This window comes from Saccostrea echinata, unplaced genomic scaffold (assembly GCF_033153115.1).
Source record: "Saccostrea echinata isolate AGI-Se365-2 ecotype Australia unplaced genomic scaffold, CSIRO_AGI_Sech_v1 ptg000014l, whole genome shotgun sequence".
Lineage (NCBI taxonomy): Eukaryota > Metazoa > Mollusca > Bivalvia > Ostreida > Ostreidae > Saccostrea > Saccostrea echinata.
In genome coordinates this window covers 16,108,254-16,119,798 of record NW_026889763.1, presented here as the reverse complement: position 1 = coordinate 16,119,798, position 11,545 = coordinate 16,108,254, and the positions used below count along the sequence as shown (strand labels likewise).

The 11,545-nt window shown below is 36.4% G+C and overlaps 1 protein-coding gene across 1 annotated transcript; it reads left to right on the top strand.

Moving 5' to 3' along the window:
• The first annotated feature begins 254 nt into the window (after nt 1–254).
• Nucleotides 255–6,023, top strand: LOC133187281 (uncharacterized). Its single transcript, XM_061322643.1, has 6 exons — nt 255–484; nt 2,460–2,607; nt 4,179–4,248; nt 4,828–4,902; nt 5,009–5,191; nt 5,356–6,023. Exons 1-6 carry the CDS (start codon nt 291–293, stop codon nt 5,376–5,378), a joined length of 693 nt encoding a protein of 230 aa, XP_061178627.1. The 5' UTR covers nt 255–290; the 3' UTR covers nt 5,379–6,023.
• The last annotated feature ends 5,522 nt before the right edge of the window (nt 6,024–11,545 follow it).

The window sequence follows — 11,545 nt, the reverse complement described above, 5'->3', positions numbered from 1 at the left end:
CCGTCGGTCAGTCGAACTTCAAAATATGCCAGTGTCCGATTAACTGTCTTCATTATATGCTGGAAAGCAAGTTTTGCTGAAGTGAAAGTACGCTGTGTTATGTAAACAGTACATGGGAATTCCTGTCACGGAGCTAAATATAGATATGTCTGAATATTTAAAAACAAAATAGGCCACTCACCGTATTCATGAATAAGGACGCATGCAAGTATACAACTGTGATATAAAGACCGAGCTTCCACTTATTGCTGCAGTATAAACACAGTCAAGTGACTGCCCCATGATTTGAGATGCAATCTGTAGATACAGCGTCAGTGGTTATGTCTGTGTCCAGTTCTTCACAACCCGACCCCCGGGACCCGGTTTTCACCCCCAGGAACCACCATGATAAAGGAATGGAGGCGTACAATTGTTTGTGCTTTTCCTTTATCCTCGTTCTCGGTACTATTCTAATCATCTTTGTAGTGGGTATTATAAGAGCCAGGTAAGGTTTTGTTTTCCTTGTCCTTTACTTGTATTTACAAATTGATCACTGTTTATTACATCACTTATCACTCTAACTTGTTACATTGCTTCAATTCTTGATTATAAATGGATCCCTATTTCAACCAAGTACCAAGAGGGCGGTGCTTTGTTTTAACTCTGCACTGGGGGGGGGGGGGGGGGTTACGTAGATTCTATATTGGAGTGCATTGTAATTTGAAAACAATCGGTAATTCAAAATTTACATGGAAAAGTTTATAAGAATGTATGCTTTAAACAACAGTGATACTATTTACAAGAACGTAGTTTTGACTCTGTACACAATGTTTTTGTTCTGGAGTGCTAAATATAGAGCGGAGAAAATTTTCCACTGGCTTTCCTCTGTCAACTTTCCTATTTTTATCTTCATCGATAGAAATCTGCATCCATATAGTATGTGTCAGGGTATAAGTCGGGTATTTAAACTCAGGTATACATTAATATTGATGTATCAACCCAATTACATAAACATCATCTCTCTCTCTCTCTCTCTCTCTCTCTCTCTCTGTGAGGGTGTGTGTATGTGTGTGTGTGAAAAGCTTATTTCTGTTGATAGTTGGAAACGATAGGAATACAGGTAGTTGTTTAACTTTTCAAAAGAGAAGTAAAAATCGGAGGATATTAGCAAGTGACGTGGTATCAATGAGCAGATCAGATGGTAAGGGGGGGGGGGGGGGGCTGAAATTTTATATTTTGATAACCCGTGTAAACGCTTTGTAAATTATTATATATATATGCATGCATTTAATACGTTTCTTTTGCGAAAAGGATGCAGCTTTGAAACATATCATTCTCAAAATGAGATACTCAGTATTGCTCGTGTCTATAATTTCTCCGTCTAAGAACTTTTCTGTCGTTTTTAATCGCCGTTTTTTAGGTCTTCTCTACAGGTGGACTGTCATATCCATTCTCACCCTTTTATGTTCGTATACTAGTATCCTGTATATTAGGGTCTCGCACTCGGTGTCCTAACATTTATGTTCGTTTGGATCTCGCAGTCTGTGTCAGACTTTTCAAGTCTTCGTGTTAATTAAAACTCTGGCCGATTTTTCCAGAGAAACGATTACTGAAATGTAATTCTAGTGTAATACTATATTAATTTCCAATTCGTGTGATACAGTCTGTGGTATCCTAGAAGTAGTTCTATGTCGGACAGAAACCATATCAGTTTTTGTCCGTTATGGATCAGCTGATCACAGAATTGCTGACGTATCAACTGAAGAAAGGAGAATCGATTGAACCAGGGCACCGACCTCCTGTCTTTATGTCATGTCCCCGATCCACCCCACATAATTAGGTGAAATGAATACACGCTCTTTGTTGTAAAAGAAGGGTATAAAAGATGGCACAATCAGGTCGAAGACACAAGAACATATAACTCGCGGTCGTCGACACACTTCTCTATGTAAGGTAAAATACATAGTCTTAAGTTTTGAAAGTTAGATGGATGGTTTCACAAAAAGTAACTTCATACTTTAACGTCATGTTTGAGATAAACTATTTCATTTTGAAGTACTTGGTTCTCAAATTTAGATCAGAAATATTTTGGTTTTGTTACTTAAAATATTTTGTAAAAAGTAGTAAGTGTACAAAATAATATTTTATTTTTATTCATCTTAACAATTAGGGATGAGAAGGAGGGGGTTGTAATTACGTAGTGTAATAGTGTATGTTTATGTGTGTGTGTGTGTGTGTGTGTGTGTGTTTTCTAAGTTTAATAGTGATTGATGTAGCTGGATAAGATGTAAATTGGTATCAATAAGTCTTATCTTATAGTATACAGTAGGTGTATGTAATATTTTTCAGTAAAGCACTGCTCGTTGTATATACGTATAATTTTCTCAGCGATGCATGGAAGTTGATGTAACTTAGGATAAAGATGTATGGATATTTTTAGTATTACGAGTTGGGTAACATGGCGTATGTGTTATTTTCAGTATGTCGCCGGACGGGTACGAGCTGGGTAACATGGTGTTTATGGCTCTGTGTATCGCCCTCCTCATCATGCTGATTTTGACTTCACTTACCTGTCTGTGCATGTGTCACAAACATACTACAAATATAGAGGGAGACCCGGGCCAACACGTGAGTAGATATATAGATAAAACATACAGACAATAAGGGTATACACAGGGACGACCTGGGCAACACTTGAGGAGATGAATCACATGGTGAACAGGTACCTAGAGGTGGATATGGGTGCAAGGGGAGTATGTCACTGAAAATTATAAGACTTGAGATTTAATAGATTAGGCCTATAAGAATTTTAACTCTAAAATTGCGAATGACCGGACTAGAAGGGAGAGGGATCAGGCTCAAACTGTACTGGTACATATGGCTCTAGTGTAATGAGTACTGTAAAAGATGGAGAATTTACACACCTTGAACATAGCTACCAAGGCATCATTTTGAAGGACAGTGTAACATTAAGATCTTTACCACAATAGTTAAAAGGGTAGGAAAGATGTCATCTCACCACGATCAGGCCCGTAGGAACGGTTTCAAAAGTGGGGGGGGGACCCCCCCCCCAAAAAAAACCTAATCTGACCAAAAGGGGGGGGGTCAATTTACTGTCCGAATCCTGATATTTGCCAGTGCTCGACCTTGAAACATCAAAAAGTGTGTGTGTGGGGAGGGGGGGGGCAACCTGCATCTAAAAGAAAAATTACTATAGCAAAATAGTATACTCAGAAAAAAGTTTGGGGCCGCCCCATCCCCCACCCCACCTCCCGCGTTCTACGGGCCTGACTATATCGCCTTCCCAATCAATGTAGTGGACATAGATCATGGTATTTTATCTAGTACATGCATGATAATTAAAGAAGTCATTAAAGTGAAAATGATTTAGAAAAATCGGATGGCCAGGAACATTTTATTCATTAAGAAGGTGTGTGTGTGTGTGGGGGGGGGGGGGGGGTATCTAATGTGTGGCTCATAAATGAATATCCTAGTTATCATTCCAAAGACTGAAAAAATGTGTGGATGAATCAAAATAGAATGTATAATAAAAACCATAAGAATATTCTTTTAATTTATAATCAAATTACATGCACTTCTTGGTTATATAAACTAATACGCTTCCGTGATGAATATACATATGTATATGTATGACATCAAAGAGAAAGTGTCCCAGTCGCTGTTAGTTGGGTGTTCTTGAGCAGAGATAGGTAAGAGAGGTTCCATAGCACTATACTTTACTTACTTTACACATAGGTTCTATTCGAATTTAAAACAAATGTAAAACTGCAGAAAATGTCTCCTGGTATAAAATTAAGAAGGGCAAATCCAGAAGTTTTTTTTTTTTGGGGGGGGGGGGGAGGAGGCACTCACACAATATTTACTTAGTATTTTTGTAAAAGGTAAAGAGAGAGTGAGAGAGACCTGACCTGAAGAAAAACCTTTTCAATGGGGGGGGGGGGGATTCTGATGGACATGTAACATATGCATGACTCTTTTTGCCTACTTTTAGTCACAGGTATCCAAGGTTTTTTTTGTTTTTGTTTTGGTTACTTTACTACATCAGTTGAATAACCGAAATTCCTGGGGGGGGGGGTGTCTGGACCCCCCTCCGCCGCTGGATCCTCTACTCGTGCTAACTACATTCCAGTAGTTTTGATACTATATCTATAAGTATACACATTTTTTTTCTCTTTCAGAAGAATGGATCAAGTAAAGGTGGTGCTTATTACATTGTGGGTTGGAACATGAAAATTCTAAAACAATCAGGTAATACATTACATTCTTTGTAGTGCAAGGTCAGGCCACAATTAAAGAAGTTTTAAAGTCTAGAGTGTCCTCAAAATAAAGAACACAGCATGCATGTAAAACGTGGTTTCTTTTGACTAAGTAGGACAAGCGGCTGAATTAACATACTTCTGAAAAGAGCTTTAATTGTCAGTATATAGAAGTTTTAAGTGTGTTTATTTACAAGATCAGGATATACAATTCTAAATAAAGTCAAGGGGCATTTTACCATCCTGGCTGTAGTGTTTACGATACGGCCTAATTCTGTCTGATGTGCATGTGACATTTTATCATCAAATTAGTTGTATTTATATATATTGTTTACAGCTATCCTAATCGATATTTTAGGTTAGCGAGAAGGAATGTTTGATCTTTTTTTTAACCGCAAATGAATGAATTATGTATGCTAGATAATTTATAGATAAATTTATACTCGTCAAGTTTTAGACCAACATTATAAAAACAAAGAAAGAATACCTTGGATTTAGACCTATTGAAAGCATTCAACATTTCTGCTTTCATAAATGTTATCACATAATGTTTATATTGTAAACGTTACAGGCAACGATTGTCCAATATGCTGGGAGAGAATGGATTCCAACCATGAACTGAAAGCAAAACTCATCTGTCAGCATGGTAAAATTAATTTGTTTGTAGTCCTAAAATTCTTTGTCCCAAATTTGAAATAAAATATATTCTAACAACCATGATTATTCATTCTATTCGTTTCATTGAATTTCAGTGTTCCATTTCCGATGCTGGGAGAAATATTCCCGGACAGCTCAGGCTCCGTCCGTGTGTTGTCCCCTATGCCGAGCCATACCCATCAAATTCCCGGGGGTGGAGCGAATCAAGTCAGACTTTAAAATTTTTATTGATCACTTCCGATGTTTTGCACCTCGCAGAAACCCTTCTGATGACACAGGTAATTTCTCTGAGCCCCCCCCCCCCCCCCCCCGTAATTAGTGCATTGTGGCATTCGAAACTATTTAGTAACTATTCAAAGTATTATCATGTTATTTTTATGTAACTTTATTTAGAACTTTCCTTTTAAATTCTCGTTTCATGTCTTTTTGTTTGATTGCGCAGGAGTGGCAATGATTAATGTGTGATCATCCCCAAGCTACCCTGAAGCTTTTCTGTGCTACAAGACTTTAACACCCGGCACTGGTAGACATAGTCATATACCCATGTCTAGTCATTCGTAGCTTTCAAAAGTGTACCTTAGCAAAATTTGGAGGTGTTAGCCGGACATATTTAGCTCTTACACACTTCTGAGAATCAGGAGGTCGTTTCTTTGATGAAAAAGTTTCCAAAGACTTTTTTTTATAAATATGATTGTGCTGTATTCAGAGAAGTAATAACGAAAACTTCGGAAGCGTCCTCTTATTTTTTTTCAGAAATATCTGAATGTCTCACAGAGAACAGACATTGAACAGGTCCTGTTGTTCATTCACTGGTGCTATATAGAATATGATCCGGTCTTATTGTCGCTGCTGATTATATAGTGCTTATATTATAGGCAATATTTACTTCGAATATTATGTACATTATAGACCGGTGGGCCTTTATAATGTATAAGTACATGTATATAACAGGGTAAATGTATACCTCTGTTTTATCTTTGGTGATGATGCAATTCATGACAGAGGAAGCGTTCAATGAGATTTTAGAGTTCACGGTTGTCATTCCATTTATGTTTCTGTTTTACAGTTTTTATACATTGTTATAATTTTTAATAAATTTTACTACTTTCTTAAAAACTACCTCGTTTTTTTTTCAATAGAATTCCATGAATATGACTCACTCTGTTGTCATTCTTAATTTTTCACTTGAGCTTCGGGGGAAAGAAGGGGGGGGGGGGGTTCTAAACGTAGTTGTGCACATAAGCAAAACATTTTTGTTACTTGTAACATTTCTTGTGAAATCTACATTAGTACTTTAATTTGTTAATAAAGGTGCATAGACACAGATTTGAAGTTTATATTTTCTCAAATTTTCTGTATAATATCAAAACTTATATGTTGCTATAGCATTTCACACGAAAATAAAATTAAAAACTTATTTAAACTGGAAATTATTGAAACTACGAATTTCGGGAGGCGTTTGATTAACACATCCTTGCACTTTCACAATTTTTAACTTTATCCTTAATACCTAAGAAAAGTAGCAATTTTGTTGTGTATTAATGAATAATATCACATCTATAATCCAGAAAATTCAGAGTAAATATGTGCGAAAGCAAAACCCACTCACTTAAGTATTGTCAGCGCGTGCTCAGTGTTGTGTAGTTGTGTACAGAGTTTAAAAAATTGAATACACCCGTGAAACGTAAACTGTTTTTGTAAACAGGGCACGGGCTCTGTTGTTGTTAATGTTTACGTTTCACCGGGTGTGTTCAATTGTTAAACTCTGCACACACCACTGAGCACGGACTGACAATACTGGTGAGAGGATTTTGCTTTCTACATTTCTACTCTGAAATTTCTGCATTACAGTTTTAATATTTTTCATTAATAAACAACAAATTGCTACTTTTCTAAAGTAATAAGGATAAAGTTAAAATTTGTGAAAGTGCAAGGATGTGTCTATCAAACGCGTCCAGAAATTCAAAGTTTCAATAACTTCCAGATAAAATAAGACTTTTAACAAATTTTCATATGAAATGCTATAGCAACATATATTTCATGAAATTATACAGAAAATTTGAGTAAATATTAACTTCAAATCTGTGTCCAAGCACCTTTAAATTGAGGTTTCATGTCCAATTTCCTCCGTCGCAAAAATGTCAAAAAGCTGGGGTTATTGTAGATCTATTTTGACCTATTACGTCGAATACATTATGAAATGTTCATTGACTGGTTTTAATCATATTTCCCTATGTTAAAAAAAATCTCAAAATATAAAAGAATTTAATATAAACAAGAGCACCAGGTCCCACTAAATTACGAAAGCCTATTGAGCTCATTTTCGTAGGTAAAAAATATATTTTTCGCGTAACTTTCGCTAATAAACGTGTAACTTTCGCGAATAATCCCCCTCAACTTTATCTCTTTTACTGTTAATTTAGTATTAAATATGGAGATAACAGAAATAAAGCTCAAAAGTCAATAGAAAAAATACGAATCAGGAACAGAACAAACACGGACCTCTAAAAACATCAGAGGTAGGATCAGGTGCCATGGAGGAGTAAGCATCCCCTGCCGATCCTTGTCATGATCGGGAAAACGCAAAAACCCGTAGACAATTCAGTGTGTAAATTAACTAAATAATGGCCTAACATTTAGTATGAAAAATGTCAGTCAGCATTCGACTTAATGATATATTGTATTTGTTGACAAGCTTATTGTATCGACCACCGAACTTGCAAAATGATGACTTAAAAGACTGTTGAAATTCTTGTTTCATCAACTTGTTTGTCAATAGCTTGCCTCTTTTAGAAATTTTTCGCACGTAGAGCATGCTCTTGCATATCGAATCAACTGGGATACATAAAGCCCATATGCAGGTGATAAGGAATTATTGCTACTTAAGGGAAGTTGACGATAGAAAAGTTGAAGTCATCACATTTATCATAACGTTTGTTGTTAGGTTACCATCAATGTCTTTTTAAAGTAAAATATCCAAATATGAAACAAATGTGCCAGACTCTGTGGTATCTTTTATTTCAAGCTCACTGGGATACATCGAGTCAACATATGAATGGAAGTAACTACCGGTATTGTTAATTGATAATACGTCGTCGATATATCCAAATGTCAAGTTGAGGGCCACAACAAATGTTTTCTTCTCATGTAGAAGTTTTTGAATAAAAATACAAAAATATGTCTGCTAATAAGGGGATGCAATTGGTACCCTTGAGAATTCGAGAGAATGTTGGAAGATCTGATCTCCAAAATCTACACAGATATTGTCAATCAGAAACTCAAGCATCTTTTAATATCAACTTCAGAGTACTTGTGTGTACAATCAGAACGTTTTCTAATAAAATAATTTTGCAAATGACCAATGACAAGGTACGTGTTCCATTTTTAGGTCACCTGAGTCACTCAGGTGACCTATTGCTATCCGTTTTTGTCCGTCGGCGTGCGTCGTGCGACGTGCGTCGTGCGATGTGCGTTAACATTTGAACATTTTTAGCTTCTTCTCTGAAACCGCTCAACCAATTTCAACTAAATTTGGCATATAGCATCTATGGGTGAAGGGGAACAAAAATTGTGAATTTCATGGTCCCTGCCCCCCTGGGGCCTGAGGGGTGGGGCTAAAACCACCAAAATTAATGCAATCTTTAAAAATCTTCTTCTTTACTCCTGGACATCAAGCAGTCAAACTGTTGGCATCATTGTGATAAGCATTGAGTCCTCTACCAAAATTGTGAAATTCATGGCCCCAGGGTCAGGGATTCTGGTGCTAGGGTGGGGCTATATAGATCATATAGTGAAAGTGCATTATTTCTTTGAAAATCTTCTTCTCTGCTCCTGGGTATTAAATAAACTAACTAAGTATATAGTAATGATGAGTAAGAGTACCTCTACCAAAATTGTGAAATTCATGGCCCCAGGGGCAGGGGTTCTGGTGTTAAGGTGGGGCTCTATTGATTATATAGTGAAAATGCATTAATTCATTGAAAATCTTCTTCTCTGCTCCTGGGTATTAAATAAACTAACTAAGTATATAGTTATAATGAGTAAGAGTGCCTCTTTCAAAATTGTGAAATTCATGACCCCAGGGTCAGGGGTTCTGGTGTTAGGGTGGGGCTCTATTGATTATATAGTGAAAATGCATTAATTCATTGAAAATCTTCTTCTCTGCTCCTGGGTATTAAATAAACTAACTAAGTACATAGTTAGGATGAGCAAGAGTGCCTCTTCCAAAATTGTGAAATTCATGGCCCCTGGGTCAGGGGTTCTGGTGTTAGGGCGGGGCTCTATTGATTATATAGTGAAAATGCATTAATCCTTTGAAAATCTTCTTCTCTGCTCCTGGGTATTAAATTCAGTAACTAAGTACATAGTTATGATGAGCAAGAGTGCCTCTTTCAAAATTGTGAATTTTATGGCCCCTGGGTCAGGGGTTCTGGTGTTAGGGTGGGGCTCTATTAATTATATAGTGAAAATGCATTAATCCTTTGAAAATCTTCTTCTCTACTCCTGGGTATTATTGAAACATATTAAATACATAGTTATGATAATCAAGGATGCCTCTTTCAAAATTGTGAAATTCGTGGCCCCTGGATCAGGGGTTCTGGTGTTAGGGCGGGGCTCTATTGATTATAAAGTGAAAATGTTTTAATTCTTTAAAAATCTTTTTCTCTGCACCTGGGTATTATTTAAACAAACTAAGTACATTGTTATGATAAGCAAGGATGCCTCTTCCAAAATTGTGAAATTCATGGCCCTGGGGACAGGAGTTCTGGTGCTAGGGCGGGGCTATATAGATCCTATAGTGAAGGTGAATTATTTCTTTGAAAATCTTCTCTGCCCCTGGGTATTGCTTAAACAGGCTAAAGTACATTGTTATGATACACAAGGATGCCTCTTCCCAAAATTGTGGATTTTATGACCCCAGGTTTAAGGGTTCTGGTGAAGGGGGGGGGGGGGCTTCTATTGATTATAAAGTGAAAAAGCAAAATTTCTTTGAAAATATTCTTTTCTTCTTCTGGTTAAAAAAGCAAAGAAGCTAAGTGTATAGTTATGATGAGCAAGTGTGCTTCTTCCAGAGGAGTGAATTTCATGACCCCTGGGTCAGATGTGCTGGTGTGAGGGTGGGGCTCTTGATAATTTAGTGAAAATGCATTAATTCTATTAAATAATCCTATTTGCTCCTTAGTGTTAAGCAGATAAACAAAGTGATGATGAGCAAACATATGGTCCCAGGGTCAGAAGCTCTGGTGTTTTGGGGGTGGGGGGTTGGGGGGGGGCTCTATTGATAATATAGTGAATCTGTAGTAAAAATGCATTATTTATTTAAAAATCTTCTCCGCACCTGGGCATATCTGAGGCAAACAGAGTAAAAGTTTTTATAAGGAAGGGAATTTTTACCAGATTTTTGAACATCTGGACCATTTGGTCAAGTGTTCTGGTCCTGGCCAGGGCTCTATTTGTTTGTATTCTACTGAGAGGAGTTATTCCCCTTTACCATATACTTTTGATAATTTATCACTGTAAATAATGTACTTGAAAGGTAAATAGAATAAGAGAATTTTGCAAAAACTTTTATTGTATAATACAAAAAGTACTTTCGTAGTTTTAATGATCAGATAGACTTGTAAGTAGTAGATAAATAAAAATGAGACAAAAATAACTTGTCTTATTAAATATTCATCAAAGACCAAGAGATGCCAATGTAAGAGATTTCAACAAGGGATTAAAATAGTACAGAAGCATTGATAATTTGTTAATATACTGTATAGTGATAGTGATAAATGGGGAACAGATTAGAATCTAATTTATGAACTGTTAATGAATATTAAGACCAATTATTTTGTTGATCATGATCACCCTATTTTTCTTGCTTTTGGGCAACAAAGCTTCACCTTTCAGTTCATTTTATACTCTATGCATCCTTGAAATTGTTTTATCATACTCAGGTGACCGTTAAGGCCCTTGGGCCTCTTGTTATTGAAAAAGCAGCTGTCTGTGATGCCAAAAAGCTTGAACTTTAATTTATCCTGGGGAACGATTTTACAAAGTTCTGAAAAGTCTACGTTTTGATTTTATTTTCTTAAAATTTTGTGATTTCAAATTTTCTAAAAGTCCCTTGGAGTTTTTAAGTATTCACATTTGATTTACATCACTTCTCAGATATACTGTTGTACAGTATCCCTGTAGTTTCTGTATGCTATTTCATAGTCAAATAATATCAATGAGTGAGATAAGTGTATAATATTCAAATTTTGCATAAAGTATACTTTAATGTTAGATGAAATACCAAAGAATACCGGTATTTTGTTATAACCGAGATTTATTTTTTTCACCTGCATGTTTTGTCGCACTATAGGCATTCGCTTGCCTTGTTCGACCATCTTCTTTATATCCCCACTTTCAGTGAAAGGGGGGAAAACAAACTTGTATCCACTTCACCCGAGGAATACTTTGAGGCAAGTCTGATTGAAATTGATCCAGTGGTTCCTGACAAAAAGCTAAAAATGTGAGAAGTTTACGCATACACAAGGTGACCGACAAAAACAGAATCGGGTGACCTGAAAAACCAAATTCGTATAGTAACAGGGAGGGGGGTTAAAAGTCCCTCAAGTTTTTGCTATCCAACAATAACAACT

Coding starts and splice junctions, on each gene's coding strand:
- LOC133187281 (XM_061322643.1), top strand. CDS start 291: ATGCAATCTGTAGATACAGCGTCAGTGGTTATGTCTGTGTCCAGTTCT. Junction 485..2,459: donor GTGGGTATTATAAGAGCCAG/GTAAGGTTTTGT, acceptor TGTTATTTTCAG/TATGTCGCCGGACGGGTACG. Junction 4,249..4,827: donor GAAAATTCTAAAACAATCAG/GTAATACATTAC, acceptor TAAACGTTACAG/GCAACGATTGTCCAATATGC.